The sequence below is a fragment of the Ambystoma mexicanum genome, chromosome 1p (assembly GCF_040938575.1).
Source record: "Ambystoma mexicanum isolate Mex_15411 chromosome 1p, UKY_AmexF1_1, whole genome shotgun sequence".
Lineage (NCBI taxonomy): Eukaryota > Metazoa > Chordata > Amphibia > Caudata > Ambystomatidae > Ambystoma > Ambystoma mexicanum.
Window position 1 is genome coordinate 410,710,101 of NC_090921.1, and position 23,930 is coordinate 410,734,030.

Consider the following 23,930-nt stretch of genomic DNA (forward strand, 5'->3'; position numbering starts at 1 on the left):
AAGCAGGGCTTTGGGGACTGGAACTTCAGAAGTCGCCACAGGACCTGAGAATCCGACGAGAGAGAAGCTGAGCCGACCTACCACGACGACACCACCGGTGGAGCACTGCAGAACCGACTCACCACTTCCCGACGACAGAGAAGATCTCCCGGCTGGAGAGGCTGCTTCCCCTGACTGGTGGGCATAACCAGTTTACCTTCTTTTCCTTGCATCCCAGGACGTCTTGTGGTCGAATTGCCCATGCCAAGCACCCCGGCAACCGGATAGCCACTTGCCACTGGACCGCGAATAAAAAGACAGCTCCTTTTACCTGAGAACTCCGCGGCTGGTTTCTTCCCTGGCAGTGCAACGGACTCATGTCTTCCTCCCCGACGAGATCCTCTCTTCCCCCGGACGAAGCACCGACTTGCATCCGCTGCCAAGAACAACTGCCCCCGCTGGAGTATTCTCACCACCATAAGGTACCGTGTCCGCCAGGCCTCCCTTTCTAAAGATTGCTACAAGGTAATAATAATCCCTTAACCTTCTGGACTGGGCTGGCCGCCTTGACCATCTAACTGGTCCCTTTCTTTGATCCAACTCTTTGTGAACCTTTTCAAGACTTTTTGTGCACTTCCACCGTGTGACCTTGGACACATTTCGTTGTGATCCTCTTAAAGTGGATCCGGCCTTCTGAACTCTAACTTCACGGTTTTACTTTGCCTTCTTCTCTTGTTGTGTTCTTGTGAAAGTGTTGGGATCTGTTTCAAATTATACTCTGCTTTTCTCTCCCTTTTTAAAACAAATTATTAGAGTGCCATCTGCGTTAAGCACTCACCGCTGTCTGAAAATAAGTGGGGCTTTACTTAAGAATTGTCTAATATTCTTTTAAGGGAGTGTATTCTTTTAGTGACCGTGTTTTTGAACTGCTTAATATTAGTGCCTGTGTGTTTTACTAGATGTGGTTTTAAATAAATAATTATATCTCTTTTAAGCTCTGTTCATTGTTTACTTGTTCTACTATGTTCTTTTGACCTATTATGAATACTCTGTATACTGCCTAACTCTTCTTGAGGGAAGTCTGACTGCTGAGCCACAGCTACCAAGTGAATCTGTGTGGTACAGACTGCTACCAAGTGGGTTTACTGCCAAACACCTGTAGTCTTAAATCTTTTGCAGTGGTCCCAGAGGGAACTGCACAGGTTTCTGCCTAACAGTGCTTAACCAGTGAGCGTGTATTCAATGGCAGGTACTTCACTGTAGTCTCCTTATGTGTAGTTTTACTCAGTGTATCTGAAGCCGCACAAAATGTGGGTTCCAATGGCAGAATCGGTGGGGTGCTCACATTCTTCATCAGACGGCACAAGTGTGTGGTCCCCAGCAGTTGCATCCAACCACATAAACTTGTTGGAACTGCTAGCAGTGTTCAAGGCCATGAAGGCTTTCCAAACTCACCTCCAGGAGAAGACAGTTCTAGTCCTCCCAGACAGTACTACGGCCATGTATTACTTAAACAAGCAAGACGGCACTCACTCTCCAGGGCTGTCCAAACTGTCCCAGAACATATGGAAATGGGCTCTCAAACACAAGATGTTCCTCCTGTCACAACACGTTCCAGGGGTACTCGATCTTCTGGCGGACATACTCATCAGAGACTTCCCCCCTACCCGTAGAGCACGAATGGCAACTACACAAGGACATTGTACTCAACATCTTCGCAAACTGGGGCTTCCCAGAGATCGACTTGTTTGCAATGCTGGAGAACGTACAATGCCCAGATTATGCCTCTAGGTACCCACAGAACCACTCCAAGGGGAACAGTCTTTGGATAACACGGTCAGGAACATTTGTCTATGCTTTTCCCCCGATTCCCCTGCTCAACCGGATAGTGCACAAGATGCACCAAGAGCCAGTCGGGATGATTCTGGTGGCCTCGCCAACCTTGGTCCTCCCATCTCATGGCAATGTCAGTCTCCCCTCCCGGAAAGCTGCCATGCCCTTACAACGTGCTGTCACAAGACCAGGGGGAGATATTACATCCATGCCCTCAAACTCTCGTTTTAGCAGCCTGGCCTCTGAGGTCACAAAGTTCAGGCACCTCCACATCCCTCAGAGATGCATGGACATACTCAGGGAAGCATGGAGACCTAACACCAGGCATTGCTACTCCAGCACATGGAAACTCTTTGTCATCTGGTTTAATGGCAAAAGCATCAATCCTATTGAATGCACACCAACACATATTGTCCTGTACCTAACCCACCTGTTAGATACAGGCCTGGTTTTCATTTCCCTAAAGGCCCACTTAGCTGCGCTTTCAGCACATACCACGTCCTAGAAGAAAGTTTTGTGGTGGAAAATTCCAGTAATTAAAGCGTTTATAGAAGGTGTAAAAAGGCTTCATGCCCCTATTTCCAACCCAGCTCCCGGGTGGGACCTGAACTTTTTACTTACCAGACTAATGGGGGCCCCCCTTTGAACCAACGTATAAGGCTAGCCTTAAAGCACTCACATAGAAGACCGCTTTCCTGGTGGCAATCGCATCGATAAGGACAGTTAGTGAACTGCAGGCCCTTTCAGTTCAGAACCCATTTGTCACGATTCACAAGGATAAGGTGGTCCTGCGCACTCACCCACGATTTGCGCCTACATTTATTTCAAAGTTCCATGTAAACCAGTCCATAGAACTACCCATCTTTTTCCAGAACCCCACTAACGTAGCAGAAAGAAGCCTTCACACACTGGATGTGAGGAGAGCGGTTATCTATTATCTGGAAAACACAAAGCCACTAAGAAAAACCAACCAGCTTTTCGGATCAGTGGCAGCTGGTAGAGAAGGGGACCCTGTCTCTAAATCGGCTATTTCAAAGTGGATTGTAAACTGCATCACACTGTATTACACTCTTGCCAAGAGAGATTTGCCCTTCATGCCTAGAGCGCACACTACTCTGGGCACAGGGGATACCACAGCATTCATTGCAAATGTTCCCCTTGAGTCCATTTGTTAAGCAGCAACCTGGAGTTCTGTACACACCTTTACACAACACTATTGCCTAGAGACATACTCTAGACCTGATTCTCAGGTGGGACAGGCAGTGCTAAGACATCTCTTCGCTACTGTTCCTTCACACAACCCACCCCCATCTCTGGGCACTGCTAGCTAGTCTATGCACAACATGTGATTCTGAGCAGATTAACAAGCATCAGAATACATGCATTACTCACCGTAATAGCATTTCTGATGATTGTATCGGCTTAGATTCACATGCGCCCTCTCTTCCTCCCCTTCTGGAGTAGTAGGAACATAGTCATCTTACACCTTCTCTCTTCTGTACTCACTCGCGCTGACTAGAAGGCTCCCTCAAAGCAGAAAAAAACACAATCGGAGCCACCTCGACACATGAGAGATTTTGGCTACAAGCACGTCACTTTAGGGATAGTGTTAGTCATGCCCATGTCGACGACCCCCTTTCGATCTTCGACAGAAAGATGCAGTACTTCACGTTTACCACTAATGTCGGACTATATGCACAGCATGTGAATCTAAGCAGATACAATCATCAGAAATGCTATTATGATGAGTAATGCATGTAATGCAGCATGTGATTCTATGAAAGATCTAATGCTGAAGAAGGAATAATTTACTTGCCTCTAACTACTGTTCTCCAGCATTGGTATCTTTCATAGTGTCACGTGCGACCCTCCCACCTGCCCCGCTAGTTCTTCTTGGCTCACTTTACGTGTGATATGTCAAAATCTGAAGATTGCCTCCAGGGATGGAGCTAAGGGTGACCTTTTTATTGACTCCAGGTAGAATGACACATAAATGGCTGTACTAGAGCACTAAATTGACTGGAATTTTTCAGTTGAAAAAGAAACTGCTCTGTTACTGAGGATTCCCAGCCTGTTACATGTTTGGGTAACTTTTTCATATTGCACACAGCATCTTTCAATCCAGTGCAATGGGGGTACTTTTGTATCACCCAGACTTTTAACAAAGGGATTTTTGGTTACTTTTTAATGTGCCTAACGACAAGCTGGTGGCAGCAAATACTTTACAATTTTTGCTATATTTTTAGTATGCACATTCAGGTTTACCGCATTTGGCTATTAACAGTGGTTAGTGGCCAAAGATGGCTGCCATAAGATGTTGTGCTTGTTCTTTTGCCATTTTGTTGTTTGGCAGCCTTTCTGCCTTCTCAGGTCAGGGAATCCCTAATATGGTCATGCAGGAAAGCAGTGATTTTCACTGGCTAGTGCATGCCATTTGTGTGGGGACTCAGGAACTGGGATCTGCTCTGAATTGGGCTTTCGTGCCAGAAGCGTCGCCTCGAACTTCGGTAGTCGCCAGCTAGTCCTGCAAGTCACCTTCCTGCCAAGTTTCATCTTCCCAGCATCAAGGAATCCTGTCCTGGAAGCCGGTCTTTGTTCGCAACTGAAGAGACGCCTGCTGTCACCCGTGTGCAGTGACTGTCTATTGAACCAGCCATCCCCGACTGGTAGTGTCTTGAAGAGCCCTGCATCGGTGCCTGCTGCACTTCTTCTTTGGAAAGGGTTGCCTTCAACGCCTGGACCTGACCGGAATCTTGCTTGCTCCCGCAGCTCGTGGGCATCTTCTACTGGATCCAATGGCCGGAAAACCTGCCTCCTGCGACACCCATTTGATCTGCCAAGCCCTTTGGGAAAATCGGAGTAAGGACGGTGAGTTAGTCTGAGTGCCCCTATCTCCTCCATTCTAAAAGTTTTTGAACAACTTTTACTTATTCCATTCCTTTGCTTTTTAAACGTTTATTTAAAATGCTTCTGTATAGTATTTGACTTGCCTGTAAACTTCCTCTTTTGGAACTCTCCTCACCACCACAAGAACTCTTCTTGCCTTGGTCCCCTCTCCTAAAGGAACTTTGTGAACTTTTGGGCACAAGGCCCTATTTAACTTAGCGATTGGACTCATGAAGTTAGGACTTTTATTCGTGTGACCGGTTTTCTCCCTGCATAACAACTTACCTTCCCTTTCATGTGTTTAGGTGAATTGTATGCATTTTTAACCTTGGGTGACTGTTTTATATTTAGAGCATTTTGTAATATTACCTCTTGATTCATTTTCCTAGTGTGTTTTGGACCTATAATATAGTATTTTGTACTAACCGAAGTAGAATCATTGTGAATGCCTGTCCCCACTCATCTCTCCTGAGACTTATCCTTGACCACTCTCCACGCTTACCTTGATTGGGTTTGGCTAGACTCAGAGTGCCCCGGTTTACTATAACTAGGTTGGACTCCTGAAAACTGTCCACCAGGCCAGATTTGAGAAATCCATCTTAACCATCCATCTGAAACACTGTGTATAGGCGCGCTATAAATAAAATAATATAACCTGGACCTCTTATATTCAGTGCGTGAGGTCATTTATAGCATTGTGTTGACTCGCTCTGCTTTGTAAGAATCTACTCTAAGGTGCGTTTTAGCTCCTTTCTTTTGACCTATTAATTTTTAAATTTGGTTTATAACTTACTTTTCTACACTACAGTGTTCTTTTTCTGATATTACTGTCTTCAAAAGTAAAGTGTTGGTGCTCTGTAGCCAGAGCACCCTAGAAATGTGTGTGGCTATATTAGCAGTGCATGTTTAGTGATTTGCTTACCTGTGGTTTTTAATTGCTAAGAGTATCTGTGCAGAGCCATGTCTCCAACCTTGCCTCTGCGTGTGTATACTAGCCAGTTGTCTTTTATTATTGCAAACACTGTCACCGAGCAGTGAGGAAAACAGAAGCCAGAAAACAGTTACCTGCACAAATACAGTTCAAGTGCCGCAGCGATCCATCATCGCTCCAGACCAGCGAAAGCAATGGCAATGCCGCAGCAACAATGTGGGATCGCGGAGTAAGAACCCACAGAGCAGAACCGGCAAAGCTCGACAGAGCCCCTGCCACCAAAACGGATAATCCACTAGACCATTATGGACTAGAAAGGGGGGGGAAACCCCTGCAGACATTCCGAGAATGTCCTTGACTGTGGTCCTGAAACCATGTGTGCCCTTTGCAACGCCGCCATTATGATCAAGCGGCAAGCCCGGGCTGAGAAAGTGACCAGTGCTAAGCCCCTCTTTTAAGTTTTTCCAGGCACATATATGCCAGAGGAGAAAGATTGGCTAGTGACAAGTTGCCAACCAGTACAAAGAGGGGAATATTTATGCAGGGGACAGGAAATGGGAAGTGTGGGTTATTCAGAGGAGGTCAGCAGTGGAGGTGGAGAACGACCACAAGAGTAGCAGGAGGGAGCAGCAGTGTGTGGAGATTTGTGGTGCATGTAAGGCATTGGCTTAAGAGGGATATGGGTTCTGCATTGCGAGATAGGTGTGTAGAAAGTGTAAGAAGTGAATGTGAGAAGGGTTGATAGTTTGGGAAGAGGAATAGTAGTAATGTGGGGCGTAGGGGATCGTATTTTGGGAGGACGACGTATTGTGGGAGGAGGAGTGGTCTGAGAGGAGGAAGAGGAGCAACAGCAGCAATGGTGCGGGAGGGGCAGCAGTGGTGTGGGATTAGTAGTAGAGGAGGAGCAGTAGTGGACAGGGAAAAGAGGGGTCAGAATGGGAGAAGGACACACATTTATGAACGGGTGGAGGTTTCGGATTTGGAGGAATTGAGACCTAGGAGGAGACAAAAGATTGGTGGGAAGGAGTTGGAGGAGGCAGGTAGAGCAGAAGCATCAGGTGGTAATGAGTGGTATCTGGTGATTTACACAGAGCCAGTGCAAGGCATGACCTTTTCCAAATTAGAACACTAACATGTGAAGGCAGTAGGGATAGTTAAGAAGTCCCTGGCGTAGGCGGCGAGTCTGTTTTTAGGGAAGAGACTATAAGAAGAATTTAGAACATAGTGCAATTGATTGTTCAGCCCTACTGTCTAACGGGGGCTATGGATGCCTGGGTTAGGGAAGGAGGTTCATGGCAGGCGAGAGAGAGAGGTGGCTTTAGGTCCCACAAAGAACTTAATACAAAACCCTTGGAGTGTGCTTGAAATGCAGTGTGTTTCTGTGCCACTTGTAACACATAGTAATTGAGACACATGAATTACAGGGCCAGAGTTGGGTTTTAAAATCTGCTTCCTGGAATGGTGATTAGGACATATGTGCTTGTTAATTGCAAAAAATTGTAAATGTCTTTCACATCATTCATTGCAACAAATTACAAACCTGTGTCAAACAATGACTAAAAGCAGATTACTTTATCGCATACCCTTTTCTGGGATGTGTCTGTATAGCTTAAAAGTATAGTAACTAATTGGGCAATTTACATGCAATCTCAAGTTGTTCACATTCAACTTTAGGACTAGAAGCTACTTCCACTCTGCAGAGAGGCTTCCCAGTCTTGGACCTTTGCCTGGCGGCAACGTGTTCCACATTTAATACTTTTGTCATACACTCTTGTTTGGATTCCCTTTTTAGTCAGGATGGTTGATTTGGCAGGATGTTGACTCTTATTTTTTCAATCTTTCTCTCACGGCTCCTACTTCCTGCCTCGTTTAGACAAAATACTGCTGTGGGAGTGCATTGAAGATGAGGAATCTGTGGGATGATGCAATCCATTTGAAGAAGAAATTCCTTACCTCTGTTACTGTTCTTTCTGAAGGACTATCCTCCCACAGATTCCTCATCGCTGTCCCACCCTGTTCGGGAAATAGAGAGCTGTGTGATTCCATTTCCAGTTCCTTCACGCTGTTGAACATGGAGGTGGGGAGTGGAAAAAAAACAGTTCATGGGGTACGGTTTGAGATAGATATGAGTTTCCGGATATCACATCCAGAATCAAAGAGCAGGTGTGTCGAGGACTTTGATGCTGCAGTCATGCTCAAGTAAAGTTTCCATCATTCAGCTAACGCTTGGAGGCACAGACCTCTACACACGTGTCCCAAGCATACTAATATTACATCTCGTTAGGGAATAAGACCAAGAGATAGTTTTGCAAGGATAACAACGTTTATAAAATATAAATGCCAGCAAAGAAATCTGCTGCCAGAGAGTGCTCTGCCAAAAATTACACAGGCAGCAGATTAAAAGGACCAAATGCATCATCATTGACGTTATGACATACAGTGAAAATTCACATCAGGGATTGGTGAGGACACATAGATTGACCCGCTCCATAGGGAATGCCATGCGCTAATTGGCTGCTTCTTCCCAGTCCATCTTGGCACACATGGTTCAGCTGAGCTCATCCTCGGGGTGAAGGTCAGGGTGACTGTTAGCAACAACCTATCTAATGTAGGCTATATAGCAGGAGGAACTAATTAGTCATTGAGCATGGCAGGCACCTGAACATCATATGAAAGGGGTGTCAGTGAGGGAGGGGAGTAAAATACTGTCATAGTGACCCCCACATTCAGGGCATTGTCAATACTGCAGTTCCCACTCCCAATGTCTCCGGTGGGGGTTTGACTCTAATTTATCCCTCCCTGGTACCTCATGTTACAGGAGAGGTGTGTTACTCTTGCAGCGATATACCGTCATGCAAGCTCTTTGATCTGTGGTGGGCACCTCGACGGGGTCGGTTCGGTGAAGGGTAGGAGGTAGGGTGGGGGTCATCGGCTCAGATCGCAGTTTGGTGGAAATGGATTAATGCAATTCAGGGGCTTGTTACTGTCTCACCATCTGTACCTGGCACATTCCTGGATGTGATACTAAACATTTGCAACAAGAACGGGACAGAATGAGAATGGACTTCTGTGGTAACAAGGCTCGTGTGGAGCTGGGCTGGCCTGGTGAGCTGATGGTGGGGGCATCCCTGTGTGAACTCGGGATGTGTGCGCTGCAGCTTTCAATGTGTCTGCTCCGGCCTACTAATAAAATGGCGTTCAGTCATAATACAAAATGTAGTTGCAGGGCTGGGGCATGGTGGGTGCTATTCCCCTACTTCTGCATGCTGTTGGGCTTCTAGATGCTGCCTAAAGGCGAGGGCTACACACCCCTTTTCTATGTTTGGAGTTTATTCCCTGCAATCGCGACCTAGGGGGTATGATAGGACCATTTCCTTCCCAACATTCCCCCTGTCGTTAGTCCTCCAGTAACACATTTCCCACTCCATTTCTACCTTCACAGGGCCTTCTTTCAGCTTCCTACATGCTGTTCTACCTTTTATAGGCATCCATGCTCTGCACGTACACTTCAAAAACATTCTCTTCGCTGGGCATATTGTTCAGGAGTACATGTCATATGTACACATCCTCCGTCACCTGCCAAATCTACCAATATTTGTGTAATTCTCAGGGTCTATTGGGCGGACAATAGTTGTGTGATATAAAGTGTCCACCTCATCCCCATGGAAGTGGTATATGGCGACCATGCAATATTTTGGCTCGTTAACTCTCTCCTGTTTGCATTTGTGTTTCCTGTGTATCATGAGGTACCTTTTTATTACTGTTATTCCCAATTGTCACCATCATTGTTGCTCTATTGGGTACCACCTTTGCACAGCAATGAAGACCCAACTGGCACACACAAAAGAAAACCAACAAAAATACGATGATCAGGGTCAGCATCTTCATAGTTGTTCCAAGCCATGATGGTACCCAACTGAATGTCATGGTCACCCAGACCTCCTCTTGTATTCCGGCTTCTTTTTTCATTTTCACTCCAAGTTCATGTACCACTGCTATCATGTGTGATAATGTCCAATTGTCAGCATCTGCAGAAGGTGGCAATGTGCAACATGAGCACCTGATCTTTTTACAAACCCCGCCCTCCATGGCTATGAGGAGATAAAGGACGTACCGATTCTACATCATCATGAGTCAAAGTGCTCTCAACTCTACCTTGATAGTGTCGTGTGCCAACTGGATCAGCTCTCAACGTATGATCTGGAGCCATTTGGCATTAGCTCCTGTTTGGATACTGGGCACAAGTGATGTGAAAAATGTTTCTGCTGAGTTGAAAAGGTTGTACAAATCGGGTACCTGTGCAAGCAGATCAGCAGAGTCTTGAGACAGGTAATTGGAGGATCGTTTTCTCTGGAACAGACGGTCGGGGCGCTCCTTCCGGTAGGATGCGAAAGGTCGGTGTGATGCTGAGGGTCGTAGTTCTGTCTGCTCAGCCAGTTCTTGGCCATCGTCAGACACGGCTCCCACCTTTAGGTGTTCTTCGTGTACCACCAACAGGGTTGAATGTAGTGTTGCAAGTGAACATTAGCCCCTCCATGATGGCGGGGAAGTATGCTTTTTTTGCCACAAACCCAATAATAGTCCATCAATACAGCCGTTCCTTTCTTGAGATCAGGGATAATGACAGTTCTGTTTCAGTGTTTGTTCCTAAAACAACATCCCCTTCATCATAGAAACAAAGTTCATAATTTTGCTCTTGTTGTACAGTCACTGGTGTTTTGAGGGCGGTGACCCATGTCAGTTTTGTGATGTGTGCTGTCCATATTTGAACACACTGTTGGTCAATGAATGCCAATCTCTCTTCGGAATGGCCCCAGAGTCATTCTGCTTTGCACATGAAAGTTGTTTATCGCCATTTGTTTTCTGTGTAGCTTGTTCCTTCTAGTGCCAGAAAAGGTTCCTCAAAACACTTGGGGTTAGTTGAGCCCACTTTGTATTTACGGCTGTCTGGGTCCAGAAGCTTTAGTCTGATGCTCCGTGCCTGAAAGGTGCTCTTCAACCTACATAGTGCAAGGTGGATGAGACATTTTGACTCTACTATGGGTACCTCTTGTGGTACTAAAACCTTGGCCTGCCCCAGAAGCATTCAGTATTAAGGAACATACTTAGGAACTCCCATTAGTTGTTCGCCTTTCCATAGCACTCCTATCAGAGTACCATTTATTCGAGTGCCCAGGTGGCGAATGTCTTCCACTTTGTTGAACCCCAAACTTGGTATGCATCGTACTTGTTTTGGCGTATTTGCGGTTTCCTCCGGTTACTGCGTAAAGGGAATTGTTGTTTCTCTAACAACATTGAACATGCTCTACTTGTGTTAAACAGTGACCTATGCACATGCGGTGGTAATAGCTGGACCATTAAACTGTTGCACAGTGTAGATTGGGAGTTGTTACACATGACATTTGTGGTGTTAATTGTTACAGGTGTACTACTTATTGGAAAAACATTCATATATATATATATATTTCTTTGAAGCACTGAAAAGACGTCAGGCTGGGTGAGTAGCACTCTTCATAGTTTAGGAATAAACAAAGTCCGGACATCCAAGTTGAAAAATAAGATAAATTCTTTATTAGTGCCTTGCAAAGTGGCAAAATATAATTAAAAAGCCATGGAAATAAGGCTCTCCCAAAGTGCAAAAATATGTGCGTTTAGGAACGTTGACGCGTTTCGCGGCTTTCCTCGCCGCTTGATCACAACAATTCATTCCTGGTAAACCATAGAGTTTTAAACCATTAGGCAGAGCGTACGGCAATCTTTTGTGCCGACATAGAAAGGGGACTCCATTTCAAAACTCAGCCCATTCGAAGCTGACTCATGGCGGCCATCTTAGTGTTGTTAATACTACGCTAATTGCATGGTTATACATACCACATCCACCTAATTGGAGTGGTTCTCTCCTTAAGAGTGTACAATCTGAGTTTGAGACTGAGTATGATTCAAACTCAATATTGGTCCGCCATGGTCTGCCTCGATGGGTAAGAGTTTCCCCTTGGAGCCCCGTTGTATGCCAAATGCCTGTTAAGAATCCAGTACATGTATTGGCTGCCCTCAGTTATATAAGGTCTTGTTGCTGAAGTACCTCTATGAAATACACAATCACTCTAAAGTGCTTAGTGCAAACAACAAAGTAAAGAGCATCGATCTTTGAATGTGCAAAAGTCACTATAAGGTGCAAAATGCAAATATATTCAGTAATATAACGACTACTGTTAACAATCTGGTTATTCTTAATCCAAATAATCGTATATTGGATCTCATCATTGAGATATCTCGGTGAAATGCCGGGATCATTATAAAGTGCATAGTGCCAGCAACATATTAAAATACAACCAACTCTTTAAGGTACAGTAATCGCTAAGAATTGCACCGATCTCTTTAGAGAGTCAATGTAAAATGCATTGTGTAAGTATACTTGCTAATGCAAAATGCCAGACTAAGACTCATCCGATTTGTCTGAAGTACTACCGTATTATCTATTACGGCATATTAGCTTGACAATTGTTGGTTCAGGCTCTGCTTTAACAGTTATATGTCAAACTCTGGTTTGTAAAAACAGGGGGGAGGGCGCAACTGCATCCCACACATGTGTGAACAAAATAAACAAAAGAAAAAGCAACCACCAAAAGGTTAAAATCGTATCCTGTACGAATTAAAACAATGTGGAATTCCAATTATTTAAAATATTTTGATAATGATCACGTGGCAAGTGTTGATAACCAGCATTCTTATCCTTTCCTTTTCTTTACCCCTGATTCCACAAAGAAAATTTGAGAATCCTACATTTTTTCTTTTCATTATACCATAGTAAAAAACTAGAAAAAATAGATAGAAAATAAGATATAAGAATATAGGAATATAAGAATATGGGAATTAAAAATTAAAACGATAAAGGACAGACACCCACATTCCAAAAAGAGTAGATTTGAATACATCTTTTCTGGCAATTTGTCACTGGCCTAAAAAAGGTATACAGTTCCTCATCTATGTTGTGTCCATTAGGGGTTTTACTCTCAAAATCCAATATGTAGCAAGTCTCTTTCTGTCTCAGGAGTTTCTCTTTATCACCTCCTCTGGGTCCTGTCTCTGTTCTATGCACCCCAAAAAACCCAAAGCTGTCCATCTTTTTGTCATGGAATTCTGCGAAATGTTTGGCCATTGGGTAGTTAACATCGTTATTGATGATAGCCCGTACATGCTGTTGTATCCGTGTCTTTAATTTACATTTGGTGCTTCCTATGTACCACTTGTTACACGCACAGGTCAGCACATAGACAACGTATTCCGTTTCGCAGGTAATTTTCCCCAATATGTTGACAATTTGATCAGTGATGGGATGTTTAAAAGAGCTCCTGGGTTTGGCATATTTGCAAATGTTGCAGTGGGTGCATTTGAAAAAGCCCTCTTTTTTGTTGCTAGATAACCAATTTATATCGTTAGTCTCATTTTCCTGGGTCATGTAACTTTTCACCAAGGTATCTCTTATTGATCGATTTTTTCTGAAGGTTATCTGTGGGCGATTTCGGAGGTTTCTGTTGAGATCTTGATCTGCCATAAGGATTCTCCAGTGATTGGTTAAAATACGCCTGATTTTTGGTGCTTGAGTATCAAATGTTAAAATTAATCGAGTATTGTCCTTCTCCATGTTCCTTCTCTCATTGTCTCCTATTCCTGCTAGGAGAGTAGAACGTTCCTTTACTCTTGCTTTGAGGTATGCCCTTTCAACCACTCTTTTAGGGTACCTTTGTCTGGCGAAGGCTTGGGCGGTTATTCTACTCTCTGTATCATAGGATTCCAAACTGCTATTGTTTCTTCGTAGCCGAATAAACTCTCCGTAAGGGACGCTCCATATCAAATTTTTCGGATGTCCACTGTGTGCGTGGAGAGGGGCATTTGTCCCTGTGATTTTTCTGTGTAGTTCGCTGGTTATTTTGTTGTTTACTATCCTTACGTTGACATCCAGGAAAGTAATCAAAGTGCGACTATGTGTTTCTGTAAATCGGAGATTGTTATTATTAGAATTGAGTCGGTTAACGAAGTCTGTCCATCCTTGCTCGGTTCCTTTCCATATGAAGAGGTCATCGATATATCTCAACCAGAGAATGATATTGTTGGTATACTCAAGGTTTACTTCTGTCCAGACATCTCGTTCTTCCCATGCACCCATGGTTAAATTGGCATAGGACGGCGCAAATGTGGTGCCCATGGCAGTTCCTTGCAGTTGTTTAAAATATTCGTTATTGAAGAGAAAAATGTTGTTCGTCAGACATAAGTCTATCATTGAGAGTACCATTTGTGAATGTTCCAGATAATTAAGGGATCGGGTCTGTAGAAAGTGTTGACATGCCTGTTTCCCATATTCATGGCCAATCGATGTATATAGTGAAACCACATCCATATTGGCAAGTAGATATTCTTTCTCCCAGGGAATGTCTTCTATTTTTGATAGGAAATCTGTCGTATCTCTTAGGTAAGATGGTAATGTTAACACAAATGGAAAGAGAACTTCATCTATGTATTTCGACATATTTTCCAATGCAGAACCTATCAAGCAGACAATGGGTCTTCCTGGGGGTTTCTTCATGTTTTTATGTACCTTGGGAAGGAAGTATATAGTGGGTGTAATTGAGTTAGTGACGGTTAGAAATTTTCGGCTTTCTTCTGACAGTAGGCCCTTAGCTTCCCATTCTGCAAGTAGCATATTGATTTTGCTTTCAAGTTCTTTAATGGGATTCTGATCGATTTTCTTGTAGCATTTGCTGTCATTCAATTGCTTGTAAGCTTCTTTAATATAGTACTTCCTATTTTGTAAGACTATATTACGCCCCTTGTCCGAGGGCTTAATGATGCAATTTTTCAGTTCGTGCAACTCTTGTAATGCCTGTCTGTCACCGAATGATAAATTGTCATTCCATATCCTTTTCTGTCCCTTTCTTCTGAGTTTTTTTAGATCTTCAATTACTAAGCACTGAAATGCCTCTATGTTGTTTCCCAGGTTTGCCACTGGATTAAATTTATATACACATTTGTTTAGTCGTTGTGGAGTAGGGTGAGCTTAGTGTATTTGGCAATGAGGTAGACATTGTATTGGGTACTGAGGTATGCTGTTGTACTGTAAACATTCTGGGTGATGTGAGGGTGGCATTTGCAGTCACATTGTCATTAAACATCAGGACGTGTTGGGCTTTTCTTGTTGCATTTTTATGTAAACTTGTAAAGCTTAATGACACGTTGCTGTCCCATTTCCATTTTACTGCCTCGCCCCTTCTTTTATATGGTACCTTCAGATAAAAGATGCGCCCCATTAATCCACAAACTTAACATTCATAAAGTAAACAATATGGCAGCGAAATGTAGGCCGCATTCAAAGGTATATCTTCTAATCAAACTAATCCTATCCCTACTGCTATCTACTATAACATTGTTGTTGAGCGGAGTCAATTCCATGATCGTTATACCTATGGAAATAGAACTGGGTGGGCATTAATAGAAATGTAGAAGGGATAAAGGAAGAGGCAAAAAGTGTGAGAGAGAGAGCATTACCTATAGTAAGTTATGCCCTTAGTAGCAATGTATCCTTCTTGTGACGTATAATACAAGTGGTGAGTGAGAATCTCCCTTTAAAAGCAGATGTTTAGGGCATGGTTGCACTTGTGTGTCTCTCAGGTTGTGTGCTCGTGTTTTCATTGCCCCATGTTTTTCTGATGTCTGAGAGGTGAATCCAGTACTGCAGCCCTTTCACCTTCATGGCGAGCAGGGTGCAGTATGTAACTTCATACGGTCTGTGGAACCTTAGTGTGTTTCACTTCCGCACAAAGCTCCTTTCTGCGGACATAGACCCTTTCTCCCGGCATTTAAGGTTGTATAGCGGCTGTTTCTGTTGGTGCCCCATGGTCGTTTCACTCTCTGCTGTGAATGGGGGCGTTATTTGTTTTGATATGCACCTTATTGCACATGTGAGCTGGGTGACGTACTCTTTAAATTCTTCCCCTGGAACTGTTGCTGTTCTATGTGCATCAGCTCTCCTCAATTGTGACTGCAGCGTTTGCATGCGTCGACCAGTTACTATTTCATGGGGGGGACGGGTGGTGGTCCTTGATGGGCTGTGTGTGTAACTTTAACAGTGCCAGAGGCAGGCAGTACACCCAATGTTTCTTCAAGGAGCTACATAGCTTGGATAACCTACTTTTGAGAAGGCAGTTTATTTTTTCTGCCACATCATTCGCTTGTGGGTGGTAAATTGAGCACATCTTGTGTTTTATTCCTAGGAGGCACGTCACTTCTTTGAATAGATCATTGAAAAAGTGTGTACCATTTTCCGATCGTATTACTTCACACACTCCCCATTTGGGTAACATTTCTCTCACTAGACACTTAGCTGCACACTTCGCATCAGCGTGGGCACAGGGCCCTGCTTCCACCCATCGAGAGAAGGAACAAACCACCACAATTAAGTATCGGGCCCGCTGCATCTTTCTCCCATGTCTGCATAGTCGATGTGCAGCTCCGTGAAGGGCCATATGGGGCTGGGTAGAGTGCCCCATAGTGTTCTTAGCGTCATTCTTGTGCTGAACACTTGGCAGGTGGTACATTGGACTACAATTTTATTCAGGCATTCCTGCAAGTTCAGGATAAACCTTTCTTCCTGGAGATCAGCCACTATGCGTTTTCGACCTGTATGCTGAGAAATGTAATTGCTCGAATGCTATACACAGTAATTCTACTGGCATAACAAACTTTCCTGTTTGTCTCCATAGCAGATCATTAGGCGACTGGGTACAGCCACTCCTAAGCCAGAACTCTTGTTCTGTGTTTGGTGCTCTCCTCTGTGCTATGGGAAGTGCTGTGTATGCGTTTGCATTAGGCTCTGTCCCTTTGCTGGTAATGATGCATCCCGTGCACTCACGTAGCAGGAGATATGCTGCCTTTTTGGCTGCCTTATCAGCGGCTGCGTTCCCCAAAGATATTTTGTCTGAAGCTTGTGGAAGGCATTTGACAACGGCTACCACAGAGGCCTCTGCAAGTGCTTGAATTAGTCTAGTAATTCTGCATGTTGCACTGGGGATCCATTTGCTCTCCTGAACCCCCTCCTTCTCCATCTAAATAGCCCTGCATGTACTATGGTGGTCACTTATGCAGAGTCTGAGTATATTGTTACACATCACCCTTTGGATGCATGAAGAGCTTCAATGAGTGCCACAAGTTCTGCTGCCTGCGCAGAATAATGCATTGGCAAGCGTTTCATGATCGTTTCATACTCCCCTTCCTCTAATCGCACTACAGAAGTTTCTTGGTCAATGGATGCTGACCGATCAACGAAGAACACTTCTCCCTCGTCTGGGGCGTATTCGTTTGATTTTGGTATGTCATCTTCTTACCCTTCGTATGTGGCACAGTCATGTTCTTGCATGTCTTTGACAGTGCATGGCTCAGTGAGGAACATGGCAGGATTCAATCTTACACCTACCACATGACTATTTGGCTACACAGAATAATCTCATAAACTGATGCTCTCTGTGTAGTCAGGGTGGATTTTGATCGTTCCAGTATTGCGAACAGTGACTCTTCAACGTACTGAGTGATGGAGCATCCCATAACAATTGTTGAGCTTTTCTCAATTCTAAAGGCGGCTGCTGCAAGGGCTTGTTTGCAAGCGAACTGACCTTGCATGACCGAATCGAGTGTGTCGCTGTATTAAGCAAGCATCTTATGTCCTATTGAGCTTTTCTGTGTCAGTACTGCGGTCATGAGGGTGCCATTAGAGTGGGAAAATAAATAAAATTCCCGCTCATAGTCTGGTGTCGTTAGTACTGGGGCTGTTGAGATCAAGTTTTTCAAATCATTGAAAGCGGTCATCAGTTCAGCTGTCCATGTAATGCATGTTTTCTCTTTCTGTTCCTCCTTCAGCTCTTTCAGGAGCGGCCTGGTGTATGCCGCAGAATCCAGGCCCTACTGTATTTGCTGAGTCCCAGGAACTTCTGAATTTCTTTTACTGCCTCTGGTTTGGCAGTGGCGCGCACTGTTGCCACTCTCTCTGGGATTATCCTTTTGCCATCTTTGGAAATGAGCTCACCCAAGTACAGGACCTCTGCCAAACAGCACTGAAGTTTTTTCCTGTCTACTTTGTACCCCTTCTGTGCTAGTAGTTTGAGTAGGGCAATGAAATCCCTCTGACAGCTTTCTTCACTGTCACTGCAGACCAGCATGTTGTCTACGTACTGGATGATTGTGCTAGGGACCTGAATGTTACCAAGATCTTCGTGCAAGAGCCTGTTGCATATGCTTGGGCTTTCACAGTAACCCTGTGGCAGGCGACAGTGTTCATATCTTTCTTTCTAAGGAGGGCAGTAAGGTAATGTGACCTTGGGTCAAGAGGTACCGAGAAGAAGGCATTCTTCAAATCCCCCACAGTGAAGTACTTTGCTTTTTGCGGGAGGCTGCACAAAATGGAGGCAGGATTCGGGACAAGAGGAAACTCTTTCTGTACTATAATACTGAGTGGGCAAAAGTCCTGGATCATCCTCCCAGCTCCCCCTGTGGCTTTCCTGATCGAATAGATAGCAGTGTTACACGGGGATGTGGAGGGACCAATTATGCCCTGTTGTAGGCGAGCCCTTAATGTCTCCTGTATCCCTTCATCCGCTTCCCTCGAAAGGGGATATTGGATTACTCTGTGTAGTATGGCTCCTGGTTTGAGCGTTATTTTTACTGGGGTTACCTCTCTCAACAACCCTACATCATAGAGGCTTGTAGTCCACAAGTGGGGCAGGACCTGTTGCATATCGGTCTCATAAAAAGATGGCGGCCCGCTGACAACAGCCATGAGGGGGCTCAGAACTTTCCCGTATTGCACCATTATGTCGCAAGGAATACAAATTTCTAACACAATCTCCCCATCTTGGTTGTCGTCAGCGAGCAAATCTTCATCAGTTAACTCACGCAATGCCGAATATATCCAAGATGAGGAATTTGTCCATCAGAAAACTTTACCAGTTGTAAGTAGTATGTTGTTTGCTAGCCATGGTACTCATAAGCTAGTTTGCCTACATTGGGAACTCATAAGTTCAAAGTTATTGTAGGGTACGGAATGAACATTTCATGGGCAGGAGCTACAACTGGGTCCTGTGTGTCAGGCATCACCCAGATTGCAGAAGCTACAGATGGGGAGTTAGGAGCACACAGCAAATCCAAGTTTCACATGAGATGCACCCTTTCCATTTTTGTCTGTTATGCATAATCCTTTGTTTAAATGTTCCCTGAGAGTATCATAATTATTTAACATTCTTAAATACTCAGTGACATATGCATGTTTATAAGGCACCAGTTGGCCTTGAGAGCCAAAAGTATCTACTGATAGATGTTGGTTTCTAGCTCACCAGGCTCTCCTAGGCTTGAAGCAGGAGCTAAATAGCTCCCAACAAGTTTGAACCCTGAATTGTGAAGCCCTTGTAAGAATACTTATTACTTATGAAGCCAGCAGTGGGGATTCTAAAAATCAAAATGTCCTTTTATTACACTGTGGTCCTCCCATTTAGCCTTTGCTTCTGCTTTCACAGAAACCTAAATGATGGTGCTTCTGTTTGTAGATCATGTTCTTGCAGAGAAATGGAGATGTGATAATGACCATCGAGCTGTTGGATACAGAAGAGACGCAAATGGAAGATCCTTTGGAGGTGCAGGTAAGTGTGAATCTATCACAAGCTCCCCGTCCCAATAGCTGTGCATTGAACAGGCTTTCCTTCCTTTTTTCCAGTAAAAAATGAAAAGATGTGTAGAGGCCCCCCAGGACATGATGTTCGTATCCAATAATGACCATCAATGTAAATGTGCTTACTCCACCTGCAATTTTTCACCTTATTCCATTTGCTGTTGTATGTCATGTCAAATCCTGTCAACTTGTTTTTCACCATAACTGTGAGAGACCTATTGGATTTTTCTCTAATTTATCAATCGATATGGCAAGACATCCTTGAACTCGGAGCACTCTCAAAAATTGACAACCTTTATCTAATTGTAGCTGCCATCGTCCCATTATTTCCCCACATGATCCTGCCATTTGTAGAGCAATCTGTGTATTTCTAAGGTAATCTTGTGATATTTCTATAAATTTAAACATGATGAACCACTGTAGTTAACTACCACTATAAATCCTAAAGTAGACTGCATTGTGCCTGGATCTGTCTGGCTGGGCCTATGAGTTTGAAGTGTGAGAGATGGGTCATTTGTAGATCCCTTACTATTGACCAAATGTTAATAGCCATCTGTGATGTCTTATGCCTTATTGTGTGGTAAATCACTATTATCCCCTTCATCAGCCTTACAAATTGAATATGATCTTACTTAACTTTACACATCTTTTTCACTCATGTTAGGAGTGAGTTGGGTCTCGTCCAACCCTTTTACCTTTTTTACATATATTGTGTCTAATTTTAAAGTACTTATTTGAACTGTGGTTATTTGATGCAATACTTACATTAAATAGTGTTTATATATTATGAGTATATATTGTGTTGGATATGTGTGTGTGCTTTTGTGGGCCTAATTGCACCTTGATACCAGCCATTTCCCCTTCTAAGAGTAAAGCCAGATTGCTGCACCATGTTACCATTCAGAGTGTTTTCCTAACTTGGTGGACTCTGTGCTCACATTACTGGATTTCTCTCCTGAACCTTGCTCCACAGGGGATTCTAAAAATCCTCCCCGACACATTTCCTAATACGCCACTATACACCTGACTCAGACAAAACCATGTGCATGGGCAGAATGTTTTTCGTCTAGTGCCACACCATGGATAGTTGCAGTTAGTTTCTCTTTAGGGCTGTCCTTGATGGGAAGGACAAAAAGAAATTCTGCCATTGGTCACACTCTGGCAAATAGACTAATTGTATTGGTGCAAAGGGTGCATTGTGTGTGGCTCGACATTCCAAATGTTAAGGACAAGTGCACATTGGGTACTCATTTAGATGAGTGGGAAGAGGACCTATTTGGTTGATGTAGAGGAATGTGTTTAGTTTCATGATGGCACAGCTAGAGCCAGCAGGCAAGATGACCAAAAAGCACAGCTCGAGCCATAAGAATCAGAGCGCAGGGAGCACATAAATCGGAGGCGCCGGCTAGAGTGGGTCGCTGGAGCTCCCGAGAAGGCCCAGTCTGGCCATAACACTGCAGAGCCCAACCTGGGCGGGAAGACTGGTGAGAATCAGCTACACTATGTACGATGAAGGCACAGGCAAATGATCTAGAGAAATATACCTCCCCAAACTGAACCAAACTTCGACCCCACCTGGGAACAGGGCACCGACGAATCTGTGCCAGCAACTACTGCTAGAGCAGGGAAGGGCCAGCACCCAGACAGCCCACACTAGCCAGTACACCAAACATAATCAGAACAGTGACCTGGTTCAGTTGCCCCCACGGTGCAAAGGAATAGAGAGCGCGGTGCATGTGGGAGGAACGTCTGTCACAAACACGACCCTCTTGCTGTAAAGGATCATTGCAGACAACACCCAATATCAAACTGAGCACAGTAAATAGCACGCCTTCAAGTTGGGAACTAACCTAGGAGCACCTGGGCCCAAATCTGGACCAAACAAAGCTCTGAGCCACTTAAGACGATTGCCAGCTGGCGGACCAACACTACACGGGTCCGCAGTCAGAGGATATGTCCCCACCCAAAGGGAAAAACAAGGCTACTATAATGGAGTCCTTTGCTGCAGCTACACCAAGAAAGAAAAAGACAAGCCATTGGCGAGGCCGGTACAGCTCAAGCGACGACAGATGGCAATGACAAAGACAGCCAGGTACTGGAGGCCATAGCCGGACTCTGCTCTTTTATTTCAACCAAAATAGAAGAGGTAAAAACAGACATGCAACTGATGCGTCAGGACATGCTCATTCTCACAGAACGCGTAACCATTACTGAGTCCGAGCAGGGAGAGACCACGGAAACACTGAAAGCTATCCAGAGTAGAGTGCAAGAATTGGAGAGGAGAAACTAGGTTCTGTAGGAGAGGGCACAAGACGCCGGAGAACGGTGTAGGTGCAACAACGTGTGGAAATTTGTGGAATCCCTACTGCAGCTGGAGATGGGCGCTAGCCGCATTTCACAAGAGTTCGCTGTGGAAAGAGCTCATAGGGCCCTACAAAAGAGGCCTCCACCGGGATCTCACCCACGCCCGATAATAGCAAGGATCCTGAACTACCAGGACAGGGAAATCATACCGCAATACTCAAGAGAAGGGGGCGAAATAAGAGACAATGCCAAAATTGCGAAATACCCGGACTATACCCCGGCAGTGCAGAGAGCATGAAACTCCTTTGTCCCGATTAAGGCCAGACTGCGCCAACTAAACCTCGTACATGCTGATGTACCCGTCAAGATTAAAAGTGATCTACAAAGAGAAAGCAGTCTTCCTGGAGTCCCCAGCGGCGGCTAACATGTGGAGGGAACATAACATGGCGGAGGGCGAAGTAGCGGTAACATAGCCCAAGCTACTGGGACGCGGAGGGCGGCAAGCCGACGGAATATGGAAGGACGCTGGAACAGATGACAGCCAAGCCAAAGTTTACATGTAGGACAGGGGAACTGCTGATCCATCTGGCCTGGGCTGAAGGTACTCCCCCTGTGAAAGGACTGGTGCCGGCCTGTTACTGAAGCACCATAACCTGCACCAGATGTCCCGGATGGGTCAAGGCAGAGCAGGGGCACCTGAGCGTTGCCTGTTTATAGCAACTGCTGGGTGCAGTTGGCTAAGTTTAACTTGTTTTTGTTCAAAATCTTTTGAGGTCTTCACAGCAACTGAGGTAATGGATCAGCGGGCACTTGTTAGTAAGAGTGGGGTACAATTAAATAGAGATTTGGCGGTTGAAAATTAAGATGTTGACATGGAATGTCAGAGGGATGGGCACTTATATGCGCAGGAACAGAATTAGATCCTTTCTGAGGAGAAAGAAGATCTCTATAGCCCTATTGCAGGAAACCCACCTCACAGCTGAAGGTAATGGTAAAGTGGAGGAGCATTGGGGAGGGGGGCACCGATTAGCTCTTCACTCTCATGCTACCATACAAAGCGGGCGGGGTCCAACTGTCAGATCTTGTGAGGTACTTTCTAGCTGCACAGCTAAGCTTTGTGGCCAAATGGCTCGCAGATGAGGCCATCTCTGAAGCCCAGCTTCTAGAACCACTTGTAGTGCCGGCGCGCCTGACGGAAGCCCTGTGGGCCCTGCTGCAATGCTTGGGGGAGGCCCCAACGATTGTGCAGCTAGGTAGAAGTGTTTGGAACAGGGCCCTGAAACTGTTAGCCCGAGAACACCCTTACTCCCCTGAAACTCTTATTGCTGCGGATATCTGTGCAGACAAAATGCACCTGGTAACTGTTAGCCAGTGGGAGAGATGTGGCATCTACACTTGGGGGGGACACATACAAGGATGGCGTCTTTAGGGAATTTGAAACCATGGTGGAAAAGGAAGGGCTCCCCAAGGGTCAGTTCTTGTGGTACCGGATGATCCGGAAGGTGGTGAAAGGGAATTGGGTGGGGTGGCCAGAGGAGCCGGAGGCAAAACCAATACTAACACTGCTTCATAACTTGGGAGACGGATGGAAACCTCTACAGGACCTATATGACACCGAGCAGAATGGCCAAATTTAGCAACAATACAAACCCACTGTGTCCCTAGTGCGGGTCGGAAGGAGCGGGAATGATTCACATCTTCTGGGGGTGCCCGAAGATGCAGCTTTCTGGGCCAGGATAGAACAGGCCTGCAGACAGACGGGAGTAACACACTATGAATGGTCACCAAAAGAATGCCTTCTGGGACCCTACCCAAGAATAAGCAAAATGAGGCATGTTATCAAGTTGATGGACATGGTGTGTGTGCTGACTAAAAGGGCCATTGCAATGGCGTGGAAGTTGGCAGGGGGCCCGCAATACGCCAGATGGCACAGTGAACTGGAACACTGGATGGGGTGGAAACAAAGGTATGGGGGGGATGGAGTGGCTAGAGAGGGAGCAGACTCCAGCCCTGCCTACGAGGCCTGGAAGGCACTTGTCTGGGACATGTTTCACCCATCAGATGACAAACACCCGTGAATAAACTGAGCCCACTTGTGAGGTGAACTGAACCTACCAGGAGTGGGACTTTTATTATACAGCACCTTGATTTGCTGCATCAATTGCCCGAATCCCAATAGACACCCTAAACACCAGTACTTACAAATGGAGGAGATTGGGTGCCCACATGAGCAAATCGGCTAGTAAAGACTGTTATCATAAAGTTACTTGTTGTTTATAATAATATTTC

General features: G+C 45.0%; 1 protein-coding gene across 2 annotated transcripts in view; it reads left to right on the forward strand.

Annotated features, from left to right (window-relative positions):
• Positions 1 to 23,930, forward strand: part of SIN3B (SIN3 transcription regulator family member B) — a 1,409,802-nt gene that overhangs the window by 1,245,812 nt on the left and 140,060 nt on the right. For both annotated transcript variants that reach the window (XM_069649207.1, XM_069649206.1), the window contains one exon: positions 19,216 to 19,308. In XM_069649207.1, the coding sequence (XP_069505308.1) occupies positions 19,216 to 19,308 (93 nt within the window). The remainder of the gene's footprint in view (positions 1 to 19,215; positions 19,309 to 23,930) is intronic.